This window comes from Salmo salar, chromosome 25, assembly GCF_965601325.2.
Source record: "Salmo salar chromosome 25, fSalSal1, whole genome shotgun sequence".
In the NCBI taxonomy this organism is placed as follows: Eukaryota; Metazoa; Chordata; class Actinopteri; order Salmoniformes; family Salmonidae; genus Salmo; species Salmo salar.
This window is the reverse complement of record NC_138315.1, coordinates 7,305,257-7,332,112: the sequence shown is the minus strand read 5'-3', so window position 1 is coordinate 7,332,112 and position 26,856 is coordinate 7,305,257. Positions and strand designations below refer to the sequence as shown.

Below are 26,856 nucleotides of genomic sequence, written 5' to 3'. Positions count from 1 at the left end.
GACACTCGACAGCAATATTGTAGATTGGCCAAGGTCACTTTTCATGATATAAATTATTTATTTACATTACAGAAAAAAGACCCCACCAAGACAATGTAATAACTATTGGAAATAGACCCAGTAATACATAACCAAACAGAGCCGTACTGTAGTACCATAGATTCCTCTTAGTGACCTATACCACAGGTGCAAGGCATCACGTGTAGACCCCCTCCCGCCCCCAAACCCCTATTGGTTCTACCCCTAAAAACAACCAACATTCCCCCACGAACATCAGCTAGCCCACATCTATAGCCCCCCCTCCCCCCCATTGTTTCCCCCCCAATCCCCATTGTTCAATTCCTCATGATCGGGGTCGGCGAGTTGGGGATTGTGCGACCTCCTCCGCTGGTCTCTAGTGGAGTAGGATTAAGTTGCTCCTAGATGCCGATCTAAGGTCAGTTTTGTGTTTTGTCCCCCTCCCACCACCCACTCCCTTACAGTTAATTCAGGTTGGGATTGTAGGAAAGAAGGGTAAAGCTGATCCTAGATCTGTGTCTATGGTGCAATTTGAACACAGAGCGGAGCGGGTCTTAGGGTTTCCCCCATTGTGGGGAGGCTCAGTCAGATGAGGCGGGTGGAGGCGCGCATGGTGTTCTCTGAGCTGTAGTGGGTGGCGTTCTGCTTCTGCCGATTGACCCTGTTGCTCCGCGGGCACTTCCTGTCCAGACAGGAAGTGGAGTAGAGGACAGGAGAGGAGAGAGATAGATAAAGAGAGAGACAGAAACAGAGACAGAATGCTATGTAATTTGCCCTATGTTCAGTATCCAAGGCCTTGATGGTGAAACTCATCGGGGTTTTTTTCATTTTAAAGAAATAGTTCTTATTTATTGAACCCCAGTTGTTTTAGTAGCTGGATTCCTCATGTACTTGAAGATACATTAATAAGCCAAGAAGGGTATTGGATTGCTTTGGAAATGCTTGTTATAAAAATAAGATAGCCTTCATTGCCACCTAGTGGAGTGGTTAATGATATGCATGTCCATAGAGAGAAGTGAGAAGTCTAAATAAAAGCTTATCTGCCAACAATATATTACTACCAGAGAGCACTTGTTCAATACAAATAAATAAGTTCAAGTGGAAGAAATTTGCTAAGTTATTGAGTCTGTAAGAATCTAAAGAACAATGTTCCCTTTAACTGTAGTTAAAGGACTTATATTTTTTAAACAAAAGATGACTTTTGTTATAATGCATTATATTTAGGGCTGTCAAACAATTTTTTATTTTTTTATAATCCAATGAACTTGCAGGAGTTGCAAAAAAATTGCTTAAAGTGAGCTGTAATTAAGATTTTTCATACAAGAAAACAAAAATCCTGATGTCTTGATTTTGTCTAATGTAACGGTTAGCAAAATTGGGTAAATTGAGAAAGAACACTTTATTTAACCTCAATGTCTTTATCTGTATAGATTATGTATTTTGGATGTTTTTTGTGTTTTTTCAATGCTTTCAGATAATTTGATTAATGATGGATTTTTTTTTCTTCCACTAAAATTACAAAAGGTTAACTGAGTTTAATGATTAACAGCCCTAATTATATTGCAACACCTGTTTATTTTTCTACTACTTTGATACATATGAAATGGTTGGAGCTATTATGCACTTATTCAAAATATTCTGTACTGCGTTCTATAATCTATAATGCTGTAAAACTAATACCCCTAGGGATTAATGATGCAAACCATTAAAAGCAGAATTCAGCAATTAACAAAAATGTTATTAAGCAGCCTGGAATGTAGAACCTAGGGAGGATCCAATCCCATAATGAGGCACAACTTTGTCTATACACTTTGAACAAAGGCTCTATAAATAAATGGTCATGTTATATATTCTACCCGAAATACATAGATTGGTCTTCAGCCTATTCTTTTGAAGATGTTTATTAACTGTACACATAGTATTTTTTACTATTTGTTCCCTGTGAAAATAAAATAATATATTAAATGATATTTCTGCATTTAGAATACGGGACAATTATGGGGGTAAAGGTGCTAAATAAATCCAAATGTACTAAAGGTAGTGAGTCGTAAAATGTGTGTATGTGTCGTTTGCTATAGAAGCGATGTGAATTTGTTTAAACTGCGTTGAATTCAGAGGTTTACAGAGAAATAAATGAATGTAATTGAGCTTCACAGACAGTCTGTATCTTTCTATCACACTTCTCTCTCTCTCTCATTCTCCCACTCTCCCTCTTCCTTTTCCATATCTCGGTCTCCTTTTCTGTCTCTCTCTTTCAGTCTCTATCTGTCTTACTTGCTCTAATTCTTTCACTCTCTTCTATTGTCTCTCTCATTCATTTTCTGTTTCTCATTTTTCTCTTTATCTATCATTGATCTCTCTCATTCTCTTTCGCGCTCTCCCCCCTTTCTCTCTCTTATTTCTACCTCTGTTTCTCCCTCTCTATTTGGAGGAGTTTCATCTTGGTGATAGCTTTTAAAAACTTTATTAAATGTTATGTTTTGCATAGGTCAGCCTGGGGGCGGACGGCTGCTGACTGAGTGGCTGAGTGTGTGTGGATTGCATATGTGCGTGTGTGTGTGTGTGTGTGTGTGCGCGTGTGTGTGTGTGTGTGTGTGTGAGAGAGAGTGCACAGTGGGAGCAGAGTTCTTCTCCATCCTCCCTGTGGTGCGAGAGGTAAACAAGATTACCTTTCTGCATTCCCTCCACAGCATCTGAATGTAACCCCCTATGATGCACTCCCTCTCATCATGACATTCCCAATGTGGAAAATTGATCTCTGTTTGTGTATGTACTGTATACAGTCCTCTGTGGGAGTAGGTGGGCCCGCATTCATGTATAATGTGATGAGGTAATGTAATCTGTTTCCTGTCTCATATGGATAGCAGTATGAATATTAGGATGCAATTGCTTTGGGCAAGTGTTTGTGTGTGTGTATGCACAGCATGTGAAAGTATACGCATAATGGTTGTGTAATGTAGTGGTTCTCAACTTTCTTTGGTTACTCAACCCCCAATCACCCCCTGTGGACGGCCAAGGTACCCTATGCGTGCTCACACAAGTGTGTGTGTGTTTGCACAATGTGGGTGTGTATGTGTGTACATGCATGTGTATGCGTGTGTATACTCTATGTGTGTGCATGTGGTGTGTGTTTGTGTGTGTGTGTGTGTCCTACCTGGTAATACAGAGCACCACCACACAGATGATGGCCACCTGCAGCGCTCCGATGATGGAGGCGATGAGGACGTAGCGCAGCTTGCCAGAGCCGGGGACCACGTAGAGCACATTGAACTCCTTAGTGTCACAATGGGGCCCGCTGAAGCCTGAGTGACAGCTGACACACACACACGTGCACACACACACAGGTTGATGTTAGTTTGTGTACATGGTACATGTGTGTGTGTGTGTGTGTGTGTGTGTTGTGCATGCGTGCGTGTTGTGTGCAAGTTTGAGGTCACCATAGTTTACAGGCTAATCTGTTTCTGAGGTTACAGGTGTGTTTGTCTTTAGACTGTATGTGTTTGAAGTAACTGTAAACTCCTGTTTATACCTGCTGCTAACATGCATCCTTTGTCCTGATTGTGTTCACATCCTGATTGTGCCCACAGTTTTAGACAAGTGTAGACGATCAAAAGACACATTGTGATCTGATTGTGATCAGATCTTTCTAACCACCTCTGGAGGTAATCAGTCACGCATTGTGTACGGATATACCACAAGTTTCGATGGGTCCTCATCGGAATCCTCATTATTCCGCACTCTAAAATCATTGATAGGTGGCACGATTGACTCATGAAAACAAATAAATATAATTTTTTAAAGAATATCGATCAAATAATTTGCATATAGGGAGGTACCAGGAAATCTGGTCACAATTCCGAACACAGTGGGCGGATGAGAGATACATTTTAATGCCATCTGAAGACGCATATCTGATAATGTGGGCACAATCAGAATGTAGGCAAAATTAGGACCAAGGATCAAGTTAGTGCCAGGTATAAACAAGGCTGTGTGTGTGTGTGTGTGTGTGTGTGTGTGTGTGTGTGTGTGTGTGTGTGTGTGTGTGTGTGTGTGTGTGTGTGTGTGTGTGTGTGTTATCTAGAGGACCACTGTCTCTGTGGGCCTGGTCTAAAAGTGGTCCAATTTAAATCAGTCTATCCTTCTCTCTCTTTCTCTGGGGAGGTCATTACCTACCAACACCTGCATCATCCTGCTCTGTACACACACACACACACACACACACACACACACACACACACACACACACACACATACCTATGTTCTCTATGCCAGAACAAACGAGTCAGTGGGACACAGTCTATTCTTGCATCCCCTCAACCTTCACTACTTGTCTCTTTCTCCTTCTATATCTCTCTCTCCTTCTATATATATATCTATATCTATCTCTCTCTTTCTCCTTCTATCTCTATCTCCCCCATCTTTCTCTCTCTCCTATCTCTCTCTCTCCTTCTATCTCTCTCTCTCTCATTTTCTCAAAACCACGCCTCTCTCCTGTCGATCTCCCTCTCTCACTCTTTCCCTTCCCTTCCTGTTTCCTTTTCTCTTTCCTCAGATCTCTTTCACCATAATGCAGTGGACTGGTGTACTGAGAGCAAACTCTCAGTCTTCTCACGGTAATGTCAAAGGAGAGTGACAAGTGGTCCCTAGACACTGATCTATGATCAGTTTGGCAAATTGCTCCCCAATGGTTAAGATTAGGAATCAGCATTTGGAAACACTGATCCTAGATCAGCGGTTGAAACGATCAACTTCCACCTCAAACCTTGAAGAGCGGCGTATGTATTTATTTATTATTATTTATTATTTCACCTTTATTTAACCAGGTAGGCCAGTTGAGAACAAGTTCTCATTTACAACTGCGACCTGGCCAAGATAAAGCAAAGCAGTGCGACAAAAAACAACAACACAGAGTTGCACATGGGATAAACAAATGTACAGTCAATTACACAATAGAAAAATCTGTATACAGTGTGTGCAAATGAAGTAAGGAGGTAAGGCAATAAATAGGCCAATAGTGGCAAAGTAATTACAATTTAGCAATTTACACTGGAGTTATATATGTGCAGATGAGGATGTGCAAGTAGAAATACTGGTGTTCAAAAGAGCAGAAAAACCAGAACAAGTATGGGGATGAGGTAGGTAGTTGGTTGGATGGGCTATTTACAGATGGGCTGTGTATAGCTGCAGTAATCAGTAAGCTGCTCTGACAGCTGATGCTTAAAGTTAGTGAGGGAGATATAGTCTACAACTTTAGTGATTTTTGCAATTCGTTCCAGTCATTGGCAGCAGAGAACTGGAAGTAAAGGCTGCCAAAGTAAGTGTTGGCCTAGGGGATGAACAGTGAAATATACCTGCTGGAGCGCGTACTAGGAGTGGGTGTTGCTATGGTGACCAGTGAGCTGAGATAAGGCGGAGCTTTACCTAGCAAAGACCTATAGATGACCTGGAGCCAGTGGGTTTGGCGACGAATATGTAGCGAGGACCAGCCAATGAGAGCATACAGGTTGCAGTGGTGGGTAGTATATGGGGCTTTGGTGACAAAACGGATGGCACTGTGAGCATTGAAGGCTATTTTGTAAATGACATCGCTGAAGTCAAGGATCGGTAGGATAGTCCGTTTTACGAGGGTATGTTTGGCAGCATGAGTGAAGGAGGCTTTGTTGCAAAATAGGAAGCCGATTCTAGATTTAATTTTGGATTGGAGATGCTTAACGTGAGTCTGGAAGGAGAGTTTACAGTCTAGCCAGACACCTAGGTATTTATAGTTGTCCACATATTCTAAGTCAGAAACGTCCAGAGTAGTGATGCTAGTCGGGCGGGCAGGTGCGGGCAGCGATCGGTTGAAGAGCATGCATTTAGTTTTACTTGCATTTAAGAGCAGTTGGAGGCCACGGAAGCAGTGTTGTATGGCGTTGAAGCTCGTTTGGAGGTTTGTTAACACAGTGTCCAAAGAAGGGCCAGGTGTATACAGAATGGTGTCGTCTGTGTAGAGGTGATCAAAGAATCACCCGCAGCAAGAGCGAAATCATTGATATATACAGAGAAAAGAGTCGGCCCGAGAATTGAACCTTGTGGCAACCCAATAGAGACTGCCAGAGGTCCGGACAACAGGCCCTCTGAATTGACACACTGAACTCTATCTGAAAAGTAGTTAGTGAACCAGGCGAGGTAGTCATTAGAGAAACCAAGGCTGTTGAGTCTTTTGATAGAATACGGTATTTGACAGAGTCGAAAGCCTTGGCCAGGTCAAGGAAGACGGCTGCACAGTACTGTCTTATTGATGGCGGATTATTTAACGCCTCAGATTAAGAGTGCTGATCTAGGATCAGTTCTCACTCTGTCCACGTAATCTTATTAATTTGGATCTAAAAGGCAAAACTGATCATAAATCAACATTCCCATTCATCAAAACACTACCTCCTCCATACAACAGAGGGTGCCAGAGACCTTCCCCAATTTTCCCCATACAAGTTCACTATGACCACTATTCAGTATTCGGGGCCTGTAGGCTTGAAGAGCTACGGGGTTAGAGCCGTAGTGAGGGGAGAGATGAGCAGAGGCTAAAGCCCTGTGACTGTGACCGCAGCACAACCCCACTGACCTCACAGGTTAATGGGCTTGGTCTGGCCACAGGCTTATTACTCAGCCAGAGAGCTCGAAGGGGCATAGGTGATCAAGTGTGTGTGTGTGTGTGTGTGTGTGTGTGTGTGTGTGTGTGTGTGTGTGTGTGTGTGTGTGTGTGTGTGTGTGTGTGTGTGATTGAGGTTGTGTGTGTGTCAGTATGTGCTGGTATGTGTCTTGTGTGTATGTGTGTGTCAGTATGGCTTTTTGTGTGTGTGTGTGTGTGTGTGTGTGTGTGTGTGTGTGTGTGTGTGTGTGCGTGCATGCGTACCTGCAGGACGGCACAGACAGTATGTTGGGGTATTCACACTCTCCGTGGACACAGTAGTTCTTGTAGTGCTCGGGACAGGGAATATACAACCCTATGGCCACCTCTCCTCTCTGGTCCGGCTTCTCTTCTACACACACACACACACACACACACACACACCACACACACACACACACACACACACACACATCACACACATTCACACACAAAGTACAGAGCACAGAAGCAGTGAATGCTAGGGATAAAAAATATAGGATTGAAAGGTTAAAGGTGAATCTCACTAATTTAGCATAATAGCTTAATTGCTGTAAATGACATTACTGCGTGCATTACTTTTTTCAAAAGTGACATTTGGAATACAACCTAAGATGTCCACTCCTGTCTGCTATCCTTCACAGATCTGATACACCCACACATGCACCTACCTGAGTAGTCTTTCCTGGCATAGTGTCCGTCTCCGGCTTTGGTCCCTGTCATGATGTCACCTGAGAAGGTAGTCAGAGTAAGAGTGCTGATTAAGACCACTTGCATACAAGGTCCAACCTTGTATGTCTATTCTTGATCTAACAGGCAAAACAGATCCTAGATCAGCACTGTGAGTCATGCTAGGGACAAAATGACAGGCTAAAACACAAAAATGACCTTGAACCAGTAGCTAGGGTAGTAAAGTACTTCACTTTGTAGTTCTCTAATTTCTTTCACCAATTCTCTCATCTATGAGTGTGTCATGTGTGGTTTACAATATTTAAAAAGAAAATGATTATAATAATAACTTTATAAAACAAACAAAAAAGATTTACTTTAAATATTATAACATAACAAGATTACATAATATATAGAGCATATATTTAGAGTATTGAGTGTTATAGGATCATGATTTATCTTATTCAAATTATCCAAACCAAAGGTTGAAATGCTGGATAACTGTTATAAAACTTTCAATACAATATAATACTATCTTTATTGATACATTTGAAAATATTTATTTCTTGTTGTCACAGTACCCAACCACAGTACCGAGGGATCATTATAAGAATTGCTCCATTCAAACAAGAAGAAAAATATAGATTCTTGGTGAATGGGTTGCTGTTATAAAACCATAATGATGGTGTTTTGTTAACATGGTTATATTATATTTCTTTGACCTGGATTGATTGTTGGTCAAAAGAAAATGACAAAGGTCCCAATTCAATGAATTGCTGATAAAGTATTCAAGGACAAATATGGCTCCACGTCAAAATTCTGTGAGAGGAGTTTTTGACAGTTGTAAGGAGTTTGAAACTTCCAAAACAGCACAAATATTCAGAATTAACTTGCAGTGCGGTCTTCCTGTATCTTCAATTGCTTGAACTGGAGCCTAAATGACTAAATATGAACATAGAAAGAGGTGAAGGAATAATAATAAGAAGAAAACATTGGATTAACATGTTTTGTATAACAGTAGCTATATCACCTTGGCAGTGGCCCAGGTATTTAACCTCGATCCTCTCCTGCTTCTGACAAGACGCCTCCTTCACCTGGCAGGGGTTGTCATAGGAACGGCCGTCTGAGGCGCAAACCGGGTTGAAGCTGATGTGGGAGCAGTCAATGTTACACACGCACCTGCCGCAAAAAAATTATAAGACACATCAGTAGGGGTCACACCAAATAAAGAATAGAGTGATGGAGAATTGGAGTTGTAAATGTGATTTTTTTATTCAGTGAATCGCTGTTGTTGAGGGTAGTATATTGTGTAATTAATTTTTTTACAGTAACTGTCGAAAGTTTGGACACACCTACTCATTCAAGGGTTTTTCTTGATATTTACTATTTTATACATTGTAGAATAATAGTGAAGACATCAAAACTATTAAATAACACACATGGAATCATGACGTAACCAAGAGATTGTTAATAAACTAATCAAAATAAATTTTATATTTGAGATTCGTCAAAGTAGCCATCCTTTGCCATGATGACAGCTTTGCACACGCTTGACATTCTGTCAACCAGCTTCATGAGGAATTATTTTCCAACAGCCTTGAAGGAGTTCCCATATACGCTGAGCACTTGTTGGCTGCTTTTCCTTCACTCTACGGTCCAATTCATCCCAAACCATCAATAACTGGGTTGAAGTCGGGTGATTGTGGAGGCCAGGTCATCTGATGCAGCACTCCATCACTCTCCTTCTTGGCCAAATAGCCAAATAGCCAGCCTGGAGGTGTGTTTTGGGTCATTGTCCTGTTGAAAAAACAAATGATAGTCCCACAAAGTGCAAAACAGATGGGAGGGCAAATCGCTGCACAATGCTGTGGTAGCCATGATGGTTAAGTGTGCCTTGAGTTCAAAATAAATCACTGACAGTGTCACCAGCAAAGCACCCCCACACCATCACACCTCCTCCTCCATGCTTCATGGTGGGAACCACACATGCAGAGATATCTCAAATTTGGACTCATCAGACCAAAGGACAGCTTTACACCAGTTTAATGTCCATTTCTCGTGTTTCTGGGCCCAAGCAAGTCTCTTCTTCTTATTGGTGTCCTTTAGTAATGGTTTCTTTGCAGCAATTTCGACCATGAAGGCCTGATTCATGCATTCTCCTCTGAACAGTTGATGTTGAGATGTGTCTGTTACTGGAACTCTGTGAAGCATTTATTTGTAATCTGAGGTGCAGTTAACTCTAACGAACTTATCCTCCGCAGCAGAGGTGACTCTGGGTCTTCCTTTCCTGTGGCTGTCCTCATGAGAGCCAGTTTCATCAAATATAATTTTATTGGTCACATACACGTGTTTAGCAGATGTTATTGCGAGTGTAACGAAATGCTTGGGTTTCTAGCTCAAACAGTGCAGTAATATCTAACAATTTCAGAACAATACACACAAATACACAGATATATTAGAATTGAATAGAATACAGCATATAGACTACCGTTCAAAAATTTGGGCTCACTTAGAAATGTCCTTGTTTTTGAAAGAAAAGCACATTTTCTGGCCAATAAAATAACATAAAATTGATCAGAAAGGCAGTGTAGACATTGTTAATGTTGTAAATGACTATTGTAGCTGTAAAAGGCAGATTGTTTGTGGAATATCTACAAAGGTGTACAGAGGCCCATTATCAGCAACCATCACTCTTGGGTTCCAATGGCACGTTGTGTTAGCTAATCCAAGTTTATCATTTTAACCTCTATGGGCGAGGTGGGACGCTTGCAGCCAGTGTAATCCCGTGGCGCGATATTCAAATACCTTAGAAATGCTATTACTTCAATTTCTCAAACATATGACTATTTTACACCATTTTAAAGACAAGACTCTCGTTAACCTGTTAGGGCTAGGGGGCAGTATTGACACGGCTGGATAAAAAAACATACCCGATTTAATCTGGTTACCACTCCTACCCAGTAACTAGAATATGCATATACTTATTACATATGGATAGAAAACACCCTAAATTTTCTAAAACTGTTTGAATGGTGTCTGTGAGTATAACAGAACTCATTTGGCAGGCAAAACCCTGAGACATTTTCTGACAGGAAGTGGATACCTGATGTGTTGTATTGCCTTTAAACCCATCCCATTGAAAAACACAGGGGCTGAGGAATATTTTGGCACTTCCTATTGCGTCCACTAGATGTCACCAGCCTTTACAAAGTGTTTTGAGTCTTCTGGAGGGAGATCTGACCGAACAAGAGCCATGGAACGATGATGTCCCATTAGACACCTGGCGCGCGAGTTCATGTTGGGTACCCTCGTTCCAATACGTTATAAAAGAGTATGCATTCGTCCACCTTGAATATTATTCATGTTCTGGTTAAAAAAGGCCCTAATGATTTATGCTATACAACGTTTGACATGTTTGAACGAACGGAAATATATTTTTTCCCCTCGTTCATGACGAGAAGTCCGGCTGGCTTAGATCATGTGCTAACAAGACGGAGATTTTTGGACATAAATGATGAGCTTTTTTGAACAAAACTACATTTGTTATGGACCTGTGATACCTGGAAGTGACATCTGATGAAGAGAATCAAAGGTAATGGATTATTTACATAGTATTTTCGATTTTAGATCTCCCCAACATGACGTCTAGTCTGTATCGCAACGCGTATTTTTCGCCGTAAAACCTTTTTGAAATCGTAAAAAGTGGTTAGATTAAGGAGATGTTTATCTTTCAAAGGGTGTAAAATAGTTGTATGTTTGAAAAATTTGAATTTTGACATTTATTTGGATTCAAATTTGCCGCTCTTGAAATGCACCTGCTGTTGATGGAGTGCACCACGGGTGGCACGCTAGCGTCCCACCTAGCCCATAGAGGTTAATCTAACCACACTGTCCGATTTCAAAAAGGCTTTACAACAAAAGCAAAACATTAGATTATGTCAGCAGAGTACCCAGCCAGAAATAATCAGACACCCATTTTTCAAGCTAGCATATAATGTCACATAAACCCAAACCACAGCTAAATGCAGCACTAACCTTTGATGATCTTCATCAGATGACAATCCTAGGACATTATGTTATACAATACATGCATGTTTTGTTCAATCAAGTTCATATTTATATCAAAAACCAGCTTTTTACATTAGCATGTCACTAGCATTCCCACCGAACACTTCCGGTGAATTTACTAAATTACTCACGATAAACGTTCACAAAAAACATAACAATTATTTTAAGAATTATAGATACAGAACTCCTTTATGCACTTGCTATGTCCGATTTTAAAATATCTTTTCGGCGAAAGCACATTTTGCAATATTCTGAGTACATAGCCTGGCCATCACAGGCTAGCTATTTTGACACCCACCAAGTGTGGTACTCACCAAACTCCGATTTACTATTAGAAAAGTTTGATTACCTTTGCTGTCTTCATCAGAATGCACTCCCAGGACTTCTACTTCAATAACAAATGTTGGTTTGGTTCAAAATAATCCATAGTTATATCCAAATAGCGGCATTTTGTTCGTGCGTTCAAGACACTATCCGAAGGGTAAAGAAGGGTGACAAGCCCGACGCGTTTCGTGACAAAAAATTCCAAATATTCCATTACCGTACTTCGAAGCATGTCAACCGCTGTTTAAAATCAATTTTTATGCTATTTTTCTCGTAAAAAAGCGATAATATTCCGACCGGGAGTGGTTGTTTTTGTTCAAAGAGAGAGAAAGTAAACATGGTGTCGCCTCGGGCACGCGCCTCCAGTCTCATTGTCCTCAGATCGACCACTTACAAAATGCGCTAATGTTTTTCAGCCATGGCCTGCAAAGCCACCATTCAGCTTTCTGGCGCCTTCTGAGAGCCTATGGGAGCGTTAGAAAATGTCACGTCATGCCAGAGATCCCCTGTTTTGGTTAGAGATGATCAAGAAGGCCATGAAATGGTCAGAGAGAGCGCTTCCTGTTTGGAATCTTCTCAGGTTTTGGCCTGCCAAATGAGTTCTGTTATACTCACAGACACCATTCAAACAGTTTTAGAAACTTTAGGGTGTTTTCTATCCAAATCAAAAAACGTACCCGATTTAATCTGATTATTACTCCTGCCCAGAAACTAGAATATGCATATAATTATTAGCGTTTGGATAGAAAACACTCCAAAGTTTCTAAAACTGTTTGAATGGTGTCTGTGAGTATAACAGAACTCATTTGGCAGGCCAAAACCTGAGAAGATTCCATGCAGAAAGTGGCCTGTCTGACAATTTCTTGCCCTTCTTGAATATCTCTATCCATTACAGAGGATCTCTGCAGTTACGTGACACTTCCTACGGATCCCATGGGCTCTCAGAAGGCGGCAAAAAGCTGAATCGTGGCTTTGCAGGCTCTGGTTGAAAAAAAGTTGCGCGTTTGGGTAGTGGCTGGTTACAATACTGTGAGACTCAGGCGCGTGCCCGCATCGACCCCATGCTATGTTTTCTTTCGTCTGTTTACCTAAACGCAGATTCCCGGTCAGAATATTATCGGTTTTTTACGAGAAAAATGCCATAAAAATTGATTTTAAACAGCGGTTGACATGCTTCGAAGTACGGTAATGGAATATTTAGAAATCTTTCGTCACGAATTGCGCCATGCTCGTGACCCTTATTTACACTTCGGATAGTGTCTGGAACGCACGAACAAAACGCCGCTATTTGGATATAACGATGGATTATTTTGGACCAAACCAACATTTGTTATTGAAGTAGCAGTCCTGGGAGTGCATTCTGACGAAGACAACAAAGGTAATCAAACTTTTGTAATAGTAAATCGGAGTTTGGTCAGGGCTAAACTTGGTCGGTGTCTAAATGGCTAGCCGTGATGGCTGGGCTATCTACTGAGAATATTGCAAAATGTGCTTTCACCGAAAAGCTATTTTAAAATCGGACATATTGAGTGCATAGAGGAGTTCTGTATGTATAATTCTTAAAATAATTGTTATGTTTTTTGTGAACGTTTATCGTGAGTAATTTAGTCAATTCACCGGATGTTTGCGGGGGGTATGCTAGTTCTGAACGTCACATGCTAATGTAAAAAAAGCTGTTTTTTGATATAAATATGAACTTGATTGAACAAAACATGCATGCATTGTATAACATAATGTCCTAGGGTTGTCATCTGATGAAGATCATCAAAGGTTAGTGCTGCATTTAGCTGTCTTCTGGGTTTTTGTGACATTATATGCTAGCTTGAAAAATGGGTGTCTGATTATTTCTGGCTGGGTACTCTGCTGACATAATCTAATGTTTTGCTTTCGCTGTAAAGCCTTTTTGAAATCGGACAGTGTGGTTAGATTAACGAGAGTCTTGTCTTTAAAATGCTGTAAAATAGTGATATGTTTGAAAAATTGAAGTTTTCGGATTTTAGAGGAGTTTGTATTTCGCGCCACGCCCATCATTGGATATTGGAGCAGGTGTTCCGCTAGCGGAATGTCTAGATGTAAGAGTTTAAATGTCTTACTCACGCCGGCCACGGAGAAGGAGAGCCCACAGTCCTTGGTAGTGGGCAGCGTCGGTGGCACTGTGTTATCCTCAAAGCGGGCAAAGAAGTTGTTTAGCTTGTCCGAAAGCAAGACATTGGTGTCCGCACGACTTGCCTGGTTTTCCTTTTGTTGTCCGTGATTGTCTGTAGACCCTGCCACATACGTCTCGTGTCTGAGCCGTTGAATTGCGACCACACTTTGTCTCTATACTGATGTTTTGCTTGTTTGATTGCCTTAAGGAGTGAATAACTAGACTGTTTGTATTCAGCCATATTCCCAGTCACCTTGCCATGGTTAAATGTGGTGGTTCTTGCTTTCAGTTTTGCGCTAATGCTGCCATCTATCCACTGTTTCTGGTTGATAGCGTTTGATGGTGTTTGCGGCTGCACTTGAAGAAATTTGCATATTTCTTGAAATGTTCTGGATTGACTAACCTTTGTGTCTTAACCTCTTGACGGTCGCCTAGGATAGGGGGCGCTACAGCGATTTATGAAAAAAAATTGTGCCCATTTTAAACGGCCTCCTACTCAAACTCAGAAGCTAGGATATGCATATAATTAATACTTGTGGATAGAAAACACCCTAAAGTTTCTAAAACTGTTTGAATGGTGTCTGTGAGTATAACAGAACTCATATGGCAGTCAAAACCCAGAGACCGATCGTAACAGGATGTGGAATTCTGAATTGCGGACTCAACTTCATCACTTTGCCTATAAATCACCCCGTGAGCAATGGTTCATTGAGCACTTCCTATTGCTTCCACTAGATGTCCCCAGTCTTTACAAAGTGATTTGAGTCTCCTACTGTGAAAACTGACTGAATGAGATGCTGTGGAAAGTGGTCACATGAGGAGGGCCATCACCATTATGACGCCGGCGCCCCTGGCTACCCTCCCCTTTCGAAACGTTTTGAAAGACAATGCAATCATCCCCTTTGAATCTTATTGGAGCTCTGGTTGAAAAAGGCCCTAAAGATTTATGTTATACAACGTTTGACATGTTTGAACGAACCTACATTTAAAAAAAAATGCATTTTTGGAGCAGCCTTCAGAACGCGCTAACAAGAACAAGCTATTGGGACGTAAAGGATTAACTTTTTCGAACGAAAATACATTTGTTGTGGACCTGGGATTCCTGGAAGTGCTTTCTGATGAAGATAATCAAAGGTAAGGGATTATTGACAATAGTATACAAGAGTAGATTTGATATGCGATTGTTCCAAGATGGCTCTGACCTGTAACGGTAGCCTATTTTTCTGAGTATCGCATCCCCTTTTAACCTGTTATGGCTAGGGGGCAGCATTGACATGGCTGGATAAAAAACATACCCGATTTAATCTGGTTACCACTCCTACCCAGTAAGTAGAATATGCATATACTTATTACATATGGATAGAAAACACCCTAAATTTTCTAAAACTGTTTGAATGGTGTCTGTGAGTATAACAGAACTCAAATGGCAGGTCAAAACCTGAGAGATTCCTTTACAGGGAAGTGGCCTGTCTGACCATTTGTTGAACTTCTTTTCCATCTCTATCATTTACTAAGGATCTCTGCTCTAACGTGACACTTCCCACGTCGTCCATAGGCTCTCAGAGCCCGGGAAAAAACAGAATGTCGTCATTCCAGCCCCAGGCTGAAACACATTATCGCCTTTCTCAAGTGGCCGATCAAGAGACACTGGCTTATGCGCGTGACCCCGACCGCCCCCGCCTTTGGGATTTTTTCCTCTGTTTGCCGAAAAGGAGATTCCCTGTCGGAATATTATCGCTTTTCTACGAGAAAAGTGTCGTAAAAATTGATTTTAAACAGCGGTTGACATGCTTCGAAGTACGGTAATGGAATACTTAGAATTTTATTGTCACGAATTGCGCCAAGCGCGTGACACTTCTTTACTATTTCGGATAGTGTCTGGAACGCACGAACAAAACGCCGCTATTCGGATATAACGATGGATTATTTTGGACCAAACCAACATTTGTTATTGAAGTAGCAGTCCTGGCTGTGTATTCTGACGAAGACAACAAAAGGTAATGAAACTTTAATAATAGTAAATATGATTATGGTGAGTGCTAAACTTGCCGGGTGTCTAAATAGCGAGCCCGTGATGCCTGGGCTATGTACTTAGAATATTGCAAAATGTGCTTTCACCAAAAAGCTATTTTAAAATCGGACATATCGAGTGCATAGAGGAGGTCTGTATCTATAATTCTTAAAATAATTGTTATGCTTTTTGTGAACGTTTATTGTGAGTAATTTAGTAAAATGTTAGCGAATTCCCCGGAAGTTTGCGGGGGGTATGCTAGTTCTGAACGTCACATGCTAATGTAAAAAGCTGGTTTTTGATATAAATATGAACTTGATTGAACAAAACATGCATGTATTGTATAACATAATGTCCTAGGGTTGTCATCTGATGAAGATCATCAAAGGTGAGTGCTGCATTTAGCTGTCTTCTGGGTTTTGGTGACATTATATGCTGGCTTGAAAAATGGGTGTCTGATTATTTCTGGCTTGGTACTCTGCTGACATAATCTAATGTTTTGCTTTCGTTGTAAAGCCTTTTTGAAATCGGACAGTGTGGTTAGATTAACGAGAGTCTTGTCTTTAAATGGCTGTAAAATAGTCATATGTTTGAGAAATTGAAGTAATAGGATTTTTAAGGTTTTGAAAATCGCGCCACAGGATAGCAGTGGCTGTTACGTAGGTGGGACGAATTCGTCCCGCGTAGCCTAGAGAGGTTATCGCAAAGTGTGATTACCCAGTAAAGTTATTTTTAAATCTGGCATTACAGGTGCTTTCAAGAGATATTCATCTATAAATCTTAGAATGACAATATTACATTTTAAAAATGTGTTCGAATAGTAATTTAGTAAATTGCAGCGCTGTTTCACCGGATGCATTTGAGGGAAAAAAGTTAGTCAACGTCACGCGCCGATGTAAAATGCTGTTTTTATATATAAATATGAACTTTATCGAACAAAAGAATGCATGTATTGTGTAACATGATGTCCTAGGAGTGTCATCTGATGAAGATTGTCAAAGGTTAGTGCTGCATTTAGCTGTTTTTTGGTTATTTGTGATGCATGTGGTTGGTCGGAAAATGGCTATGTGGCTACTTTTACGATATACTCCTCTAACATAATCTAATGTTTTGCTTTTGCTGTAAAGCCTTTTTGAAATCGGACAACGTGGTTCGATTCAGGAGAGGTGTATCTATAAAACGATATAACATAGTCCTATATTTGAAAAAATAAAATTATAATAATTTTGTTATGCTAATAGGGATAGGATTTTTCGCTGGATGCCCGACCAGGGGTTAAAGTAATAATGGACTGTCATTTATCTTTGCTTATTTGAGCTGTTCTTTCCATAATATGGACTTGGTCTTTTACCAAATAGGGCTATCTTCTGTATATCATCCCTACCTTGTCACAACACAACTGATTGGCTCAAACGCATTAAGAAGGAAAGAAATTCCACAAATTAGCTTTTAACAAGGCACACCTGTTAATTGAAATGCAATACAGGTGACTACCTCATAAAACTGGTTGAGAGAATGTCAAGAGTGTGCAAAGCTGTCATTATCGCAAAGGGTGGCTACTTTGAAGTATCTCAAATATGTTAAAAAAAAGTTTGGGTCACTACATGATTCCATGTGTTATTTCATAGTTATGTCTCATATGTCTTCACTATTATTCTACAATGTAGAAAATAGTACAAATACAGAAAAAACCTTGAATGAGTAGGCGTGTCCAAACTTTTGACTGGTACTGTGTGTGTATGAGAGGGAGTGTGTGTGTGTCTGTGTGTGTGCGTGTGTATTCATTCTTGCCTCATATGCATAAAACAATTCAGCTTGTTTATTTGTGGTAGTGTTTACCATTTTGTCCATGACTTTGACTTTATGTCTCAGAATGTCAGAAAGTGTTTGTGTGCATTTGAGCATGTATGCATGATGAACTGACTGACTGTCTGTGTGCGGTCTCCATTTGAACGACTCTGAGCATGTTCAGCAGAAATTACCAGACTGATCACTAGAAATAGACAGCAATTTTGGACATTTGGAAAGGTCCCCAGAATGTTGATATATGTGTTCCTCGAGACTCACTCAAAAAATGAAAAACAAGTGTCCAGCATTAGGATTAAACTCGAGAGGCTCAGAGCCAGAGCGTGCTGCTTATACCACTGTGCCTCCGCAGTCCACAATGCTCTAACAAGCCGTGAGAACACTTGATGATACTTAACGATTAGGATTGCAAAGAGTCATTCTGGTAAATTTCCAGAATGATGAGATGCTATTGAGCCAACACTACTACACTGTCTGAGCCAAGGAATACATGCTTTCTGGTAAGTTTTGATTACAATACTGGGTGAGGTGAATATATTTGATATGATATACATTATTTTTTGTTAACTAGTAAATAGTAGCCTACAGCAAAGTGTGTTTAAATAATTTCTAACTTAACAATTTCTGCTAGTTAGTTTTTGTTACCATGTGGGTTTTAGCTTGCTTGAGCCTGCTAACTGAGGAGTGTTAATTCACCTGTTTCCATACATGTTTCATTTTAAAAATGTATCTTACAAAGGAGTTGTTTCTAATCTTTACAGGAAAATGCCACGGGCACTATCTGACGTGTGGAGACATTTCACTGCAGCTAATGTAGAAGGAAAAGGTGTGTACATTTGCAAATACTGTGCCAAATCATATATAAAGAATGCAACAAAGATGCAGAATAATCTGGTCAAGTGCATAAAGTTCCCTCAGCGCTCACAACAAGCAACCTCTGACAAAAGTCCCTCTTCTTCTATTCTAGGTGAAATTGATGAATCAGACACCTTATCGATAGCAACAGCTTATGGTCCACCTGGAATCAGAAGTTTTTTTTGACTCAATGGAGGAATGTAGTCAGAGAAATGCTGATGAATGTCTTGGTCGAGCTGTGTATGCAATTATTATTATTTTCTTTTAAGCATTTCTCAAACCATACCCCTAACCTTAACCACTCAGAATGAATACCTAAACTTATCCTTTTAAGTTGTTTCTGCTTTAACCCTGTAACCACTCAGAATTAGCGCTGTAATTACTCAGAATTAACCCTGTAACTACACGGAATGAATGGGTACATTTTTTTTTACATTAATCTATAATACTTTACGTCAAATTTTGAAGGGAAACTGTGAGCTCTTTTTGGAAATTACACCAAAATTGCAGTCTCCAGACAGTTCTTGCTGAGTAGCTCTGAACATTAGACACTGTAATTATAAAACTGTCATTATTCTCTGCTCCTTTTCTATTTTCCCCTGGCCCAAAGCACTGGCCAAGCTTTACAACCTGCTCAATTTAAATAGTGCAAACACACACATAATCACAAACAGACAAAGACAATCTCATACATAGAAGTATAGATATGCACACTGTGTAATGAAATGCATGACCTACACGCACATGCACACAATCGCACTCCCAAACAAACACATAACGCATACAGAATACCCCTTCTATTATTACCGCGCACACACTCACATACACACACACAAAGACCCAGAAGTGACAATGCTTTCAGAGGCTTGTCATCCCGAGTGGCCGTCTGTGGCGGTCATCAAGGATAATGTCTGTAGGCCATTAATTTTTTATGGAGCCTCTCACTTTCTCCACAATAGGCACTACCACTGCAATACTGCACTGCGTCAACACACACACACACACACACACACACACACACACACACACACACACACACACACACCACACACACACACACACACACACACACACACACACACACACACACACACACACACACACACACACACATGCACAGTGCACACACAGATACACCCACCCACAAATACACACGTAATATGTAAAGGTAATATGATCTTTGAATGTGTGTGTGTGTTTTTAGTTAGCTTTTGTTATTTTTCAAAATGTTTTTACATTTCTTAAGGACTCTTGGAAGACTAGCCCTTGGTGGGCTAAAAGAGATCCTAATACAATGAAATAAAATCACACACCTACCAACATATATCGAGAGGGAGGGAGAAGAATCAGAGATGGAGAAAGAGAGAGTGTCTGGGTGGGTGTCTACCAGAGTGTATGTTTATTGGTGTGTCTGTGTGTGAAGAGCACTTCTTAGTAGGATGTATCTTATTGATTTGTACAGTGCCATGTGATTTCCCCTCTATCGAAACTCAGTGATTTACTGCAGGCTTCTTGTGTACGTGTTCTCTAAAGGCCTCTTCCAGTCACGCAAACACACATGCACACACACAAACGCATGTGCGCACACAGACACACAGAAACAAATGCACAAGGAGGCATGCACACACACACACACACACACACACACACACACACACACACACACACACACACACACACACACACACACACACACACACACACACACACACACACACACACACACACAATGCACACAGAGGCACGCACACAGAGGCACGCACACAGGCAGGGACACACTCTCTCATACACACACATTCGGTAGCTAGGCCACTCGGCACCCTTCCCCAGCCACTTCTACAACGTACAAAGCCACAGCTATATATGTTATTGCTGTTGAATATAACATTCGTTTTTATAATCCCCAGCCTCATATTTCAGAGTATCCTTCTAAAGGACTAAGAGACACAGATAGAGGAAGGGAGGATTAGAGAGAGTGAGAGAGAAATAAAAAGAGAGAATAATAGAAAGGGCGAGAGGGAGAAAGAACGGAGGGAACAGAGGCAGTGAAACTTGTTTGGGGACTCCATTTGGGACAAATTTCCTCTTGCAGGTAAACACACACACACACTCACAAACAAACAGGGTGGATTGGGGAGGGATGCATGCGTGTGTGTTTGTTGAGGGGATGAGGTGTGGGTTGCATTCAGCCTGATAAAGACATTTTCCACCTTCCCTCTATTGGTCTGTGGAACTCAGTGCATTCACCCTTTAAGAAACTTTTAAATTAAATATAGGCCTTAGGGCTGTCCCTAACTAGAAAAAATCTTGGTCGACCAGAGTTGTCTGTTCTTTCGACACATTTTCAAACGTGTCTTTTTCCATATATAGACACATCCTATGTGTTTTAATCAAATCAACTATATGCAGAGAGTTTGTCTGGTGCTTTAAGCGCACTGTTTGATGAAATAATTAAGACACACAAATGACTAGAGGGAGTCAAACCGTAATTGATTTGACTGTGTCAGGAGGGGCTCAGACTAGCTGCGCTATGTTAACGAAAAATGACAGCGACTGACTGTGTGACTAGCACCCATGGTCTCTCTTTCCTCCCTGCTGCAGCGAGCACCATATACAGTGCCTTCGGAAAGTATTCAGACCCCTTGACTTTTTCCACATTTTGTTACGTTACAGCCTATTCAAAAATGGATGAAATTGTTGTTTTTCCTCGTCAATCTACACACAATACCCTATAATAACAAAGAGTTTTTTAGATTATTTTTTAGAAAATGTATTAAAAAAACAACAAATGAAAATTACATTTACATAAGTATTCAGACCCTTTACTCAGTACTTTGTTGAAGCACCTTTAGCAGCAATTACAGCCTCAAGTCTTCTTGGGTATGATGCTACAAGCATGGCATATCTGTATTTGTATTTGTCTGCAGCATCTCTCATGCTCTGTCAGGTTGGATGGGGAGCGTAGCTGCTATTTTCAGGTCTTTCCAGAGCTGTTCGATCAGGTTATGTTCCGGGCTCTCACTGAGCCACTCAAGGACTTTCAGAGACTTGTCCCGAAGCCACTCCTGCGTTGTCTTGGCTGTGTGCTGGTGAAAGGTGTACCATCGCCCCAGTCTGAGGTTCTGAGGATCTCTCTGTACATTGCTCCGCTCATCTGTCCCTGGATCCTGACTAGTCTTTCAGTCCCTGCCACTGAACAACATCCCCACAGCAAGATGCTGCCATCACCATGCTTCACCGTAGAGATTGTGCCAGGTTTCCTCCAGACGTGACACTTGGCATTTAGGCCAAAGAGTTCAGTCTTGGTTTCATCAGACCAGAGAATCTTGTTTATAATGCTCTGAGAGTCCTTTAGGTGCCTTTTAGCAAACTCCAAGTGTGCTGTCATGTGCCTTTACTGAGGAGTGGCTTCCGTCTGGCCACTCTAACATAAAGCCCTGATTGGTGGAGTGCTGCAGAGAAGTTTATCCTTCTGAAAGGTTATCCCATCTCAACAGAGGATCTCTGAAGCTCTGTCAGAGTTCTTGGTCACCTTCCTGACCCCGATTGCTCAGTTTGGCCGGGCATCCAGCTCTAGGAAGAGTCTTGGTGGTTCCAAACTTCTTACATTTAAGAATGATGGAGGCCACTGTGGTCTTGTGGATCTTCAATGCTGCAGAAATCTTTTGGTACCCTTTCCCAAATCTGTACCTCCTTCGACCTAATGGCTTGGTTTTTGCTCTGACATGCACTGTCAACTGTGGGACCTTAAATAGACAGGTGTGTGCCTTTCCAAATCATGTCCAATCAATTGAATTTACAACTCCAATCAAGTTGTAGAAACATCTCAAGGATGATCAATGGAAACAGAATGCACCTGAGCTCAATTTTGAGTCTCATAGCAAAGGGTCTGAATACCTATGAAAATAAGGTATCTGTTTTTTATTTTTAATACATTTGCAAACATTTCTAAAAAACAGTTTTTGCTTTGTCATTATGGGGTATTGTGTGTAGATTAATGAGGGGGGGAAAAACGATTTCATTAATTTTAGAATAAAGCTGTAACGTAACAAAATGTGGAAAAAGTCAAGGGGTCTGAATACTTTTCGAATACACTGTAACATCAACAGTGTTTATCGCGCTGTCCATGATGCTGAATCTGCAACATAATTACAGCCATTTCAGACTGAAAAGTTATGTTACCGAAATCCCTATTCCCTCCACCCTTGCACTCTTTACATGACACATGTATGCATTGCATGTACCTGACCAATAGGGTCTGACCTAAATCATATAATAATCACATCAATACATAGGTTTTAACAAACTCTGAACACCGTAACACGTGACAAATAAACTCGAAACTGGGAAATGTTTACTGGTTGTTCAGGAGGTAAAGGGGAAGTCAGATGTGTGGAATAAATTTGACTAGTTCTGGTAAATACTGGAGATCTAGGAAGTAAGGTAAGGAGCAAGTGCTGCGTGTGCATATTATGTGTACCCAAACAGGTGCTGTTAGATTACAATATAATTTCTGTGACTGTTTGGAACAATGTAAACAACACTAAATAAAATATAAGCACAACAGAGAGTCTGTTGTAAAGTTTTTTTTGTGGGTTATTTTTGTAAAGCCTTTATTACAGCAGGGACCAAAACCAATCGCATTCATTCATGAACGTAATTTCCAAAATGGAAATGCTTATTTGTTGTTTATGCTAATTATTCAAGGATTGTTTTGTTATTTTATTTGAAAACTAAAATGCTAGATTGCATTTCAAATCATGAATGACTCGTATGCTGTATGATGACATGAACGAATTAATGATTGATACAGTACTGTAGCTTATACAAGTTTTGAAATATAGGCCTCAGTAAATTACAGTATTAAGACTAAACAGGATGCGGTCTTAGGCCTACAGCTTGATGGTTGTTATACAAGGCTGCTGTAAGGGGTGCGTAACTGGTGGCAGGGAAGTCAGAGCAGAACTAGGTAGTAGCCGGAGCAGTTTAATTCCAAAACCAACGACATCAAGAAAATTACAACTTGGGTACAAAACATGACGTGCACCAGTCAACATGTGCACAAGCACTTACAAAGAAACAATACCACACAAAGACATTGGGGGAACAGAGGGTTAAATACACAACACGTAATGAGGGAATGAAAACCAGGTGTGTGGGAAAACAAGACAAAACAAATGGAAAATGGATCGGCGATGGCTAGAAGACCGGTGACGTCGACCGCCGAACACTGCCCAAACAAGGAGAGGAACTGACTTCGGCAGAAGTCGTGACAGCTGCGATACTAAGCCTACTAATGATAATGACATTACTCATTATTATAATAATGATGATCACAACAATAATAGTAATAATAACAATAAGAAGGAGATCAAGGAAAAAGGAGCGTTATTATTATAAATATAATTATTCGGACAATTTGGAACAGTGTAAACAACACTAAATAAATTATAAATAATAACAGAGAGGCTGTTCTAACAAAAAAATTGTCAATTCTTTATTACAGCATAGCAAAAAATGTAAAACAGCCAAATTTGTTAAATGGTTAATCCGACATGCTGTGGTTAGTGCTCATGAAGGCTTGGTGTTCATACAATCAGAAGGCAGGATCAGTCTTATTTCTGTAGATATCCAAAAAATATAATATCAGTCAAAGGTTTTAGAACACCTAGTCATTCAAGAGTTTTTCTTTATTTTTACTATTTTCTATATTGTAGAATAAAAGTGAAGACATCAAAACTATGAAATAACACATATGGAATCATGTAGTAACCAATAAAGTGTTAAACAAATAAAAATATATTTAATATTTTAGATTCTTCAAAGTAGCCACCCTTTGCTTGATGACAGCTTTGCACACTCTTGGCATACCTTTCAAATAGCTTCATGAGTTAGTCACCTGGAATGCATTTCAATTAACAGGTGTGCCTTGTTAATTTGTGGAATTTCCTTCCTTCTTAATGCATTTGAGCCAATCAGTTGTGTTGTGACAAGGTAGGGATGGTATACAGAAGATAGCCCTATTTGGTAAAAGATCAAGTTCATATTATGGCAAGAACAGCTCCAATAAGCAAAGAGAAATGACAGTCCATCATTACTTTAACCTCTTGGGGCTAGGTGGGACGCTAGCGTGCCACCTGTGGTGCACTCCATCAACAGCAGGTGCATTTCAAGAGCGGCAAATTTGAATCCAAATAAATGTCAAAATTCAAATTTTTCAAAAATACAACTATGTTACACCATTTGAAAGATAAACATCTCCTTAATCTAACCACGTTTTACGATTTCAAAAAGGTTTTACGGCGAAAGCATAAATTTAGAGTATGTTAGGACAGTACATTTACAAGAGTTGTGTGTAATGTTTTGTCAAGTCAAAGACAGGGTCACCAAAACCATAAAACCAGCTAAAATGATACACTAACCTTTTACAATCTCCATCAGATGACACTCCTAGGACATTATGTTAGACAATGCATGCATTTTTAGTTCTATCAAGTTCATATTTATATACAAAAACAGCGTTTTACTATGGCATTGATGTTGAGGAAATCGTTTCCCTCCAATAACCGGCAGTCAAGTCAGCGTCACAAATTAAATAATTAAAATTAGAAAACATTGGTAAAATATTATATTGTCATTTAAAGAATTATAGATTTACATCTTTTGAACGCAATCAACTTGCCAGATTTAAAAATAACCTTACTGGGAAATCACACTTTGCAATAATCTGAGCACTGTGCCCAGAAAAATACGCGTTGCGATACAGACTAGACGTCATGTTGGGGAGATCTAAAATCGAAAATACTATGTAAATAATCCATTACCTTTGATTCTCTTCATCAGATGTCACTTCCAGGTATCACAGGTCCATAACGAATGTAGTTTTGTTCAAAAAAGCTCATCATTTATGTCCAAAAATCTCCGTCTCGTTAGCACATGATGTAAGCCAGCCGGACTTCTCGTCATGAACGAGGGGAAAAAATATATTTCCGTTCGTTCAAACATGTCAAACGTTGTATAGCATAAATCATTAGGGCCTTTTTTAACCAGAACATGAATAATATTCAAGGTGGACGAATGCATAGCCTTTTATAACGTATTGGAACGAGGGTACCCAACATGAAGTAGCGCGCCAGGTGTCTAATGGGACATCACCGTTCCATGGCTCTTGTTCGGTCAGATCTCCCTCCAGAAGACTCAAAACACTTTGTAAAGGCTGGTGACATCTAGTGGAAGCAATAGGAAGTGCCAAAATATTCCTAAACCCCTGTGTTTTTCAATGGGAGAGGTTTAAAGTCAATACAACACATCAGGTATCCACTTCCTGTCAGAAAATGTCTCAGGGTTTTGCCTGCCAAATGAGTTCTGTTATACTCACAGACACCATTCAAACAGTTTTGGAAACTTTAGAGTGTTTTCTATCCATATATAATAAGTATATGCATATTCTAGTTACTGGGTAGGATTAGTAACCAGATTAAATCGGGTACATTTTTTTTATCCAGACGTGCAAATGCTGCCCCCTAGACCCAACAGGTTAAGACATGAAGGTCAGTCAATCCGGAAACTTTCAAGAATTTTGAAAGTTTCTACAATTAAAGTTACAAAGACCATCAAGCGCTAAGATGAAACTGGCTCTCATGAGGACCGCCACAGGAAAGGAAGACCCAGAGTTACCTCTGCTGCAGAGGATAAGTTCATTAGAGTTACCAGCCCCAGAAATTGTATCCCAAATAAATGCTTTACAGAGTTCAAGGAAGAGACACATCTCAACATCAACTGTTCAGAGGAGACTGCCTGAATCAGGCCTTCATGGTCTAATTGCTGTGTCGTTGTGAGATGCAGAGTAGGTGAACGGATGATCTCCACATGTGTGGTTCCCACCGTGAAGCATGGAGGAGGAGGTGTGATGGTGTGTGGGTGCTTTGCTGGTGACACTGTCTGTGATTTATTTAGAATTCAATGCACACTTCAAACACAGCATTCTGCAGCGATACACCATCCCATCTGGTTAGCTCTTAGTGGGACTATCATTCGTTTTTCAACAGGACCAAACACACCTCCAGACTGTGTAAGGGCTATTTGACCAATAAGGAGAGTGATGGAGTGCTGACCTGGCCTCCACAATTACCCAATCTCAACCCAACTGAGATGGTTTGGGATGAGTTGGACTGCAGAGTGAAGGAAAAGCAGCCAACATGTGCTCAGAATATGTGGGATCTCCTTCAAGACTGTTAGAAAAGCATTCCAGGTGAAGCTGGTTGAGAGAATGCCAAGAGTGTGGAAAGCTGTCATCAAGGCAAAGGGAGGCTA

General features: G+C 40.4%; 1 protein-coding gene across 1 annotated transcript in view; it reads right to left on the bottom strand.

Moving 5' to 3' along the window:
- Nucleotides 1-453: 453 nt before the first annotated feature.
- The window catches only part of LOC106586066 (tomoregulin-2), a 178,879-nt gene continuing 152,476 nt past the window's right edge, over nucleotides 454-26,856 (bottom strand). Inside the window, exons 6-10 of the mRNA XM_014172904.3 lie at nucleotides 8,364-8,512; nucleotides 7,336-7,395; nucleotides 6,911-7,037; nucleotides 3,173-3,331; nucleotides 454-700 (exon numbers count right to left, since the gene is read on the bottom strand). Coding sequence (XP_014028379.3) covers nucleotides 604-700; nucleotides 3,173-3,331; nucleotides 6,911-7,037; nucleotides 7,336-7,395; nucleotides 8,364-8,512 — 592 coding nt within the window. The 3' untranslated portion in view covers nucleotides 454-603. The remainder of the gene's footprint in view (nucleotides 701-3,172; nucleotides 3,332-6,910; nucleotides 7,038-7,335; nucleotides 7,396-8,363; nucleotides 8,513-26,856) is intronic.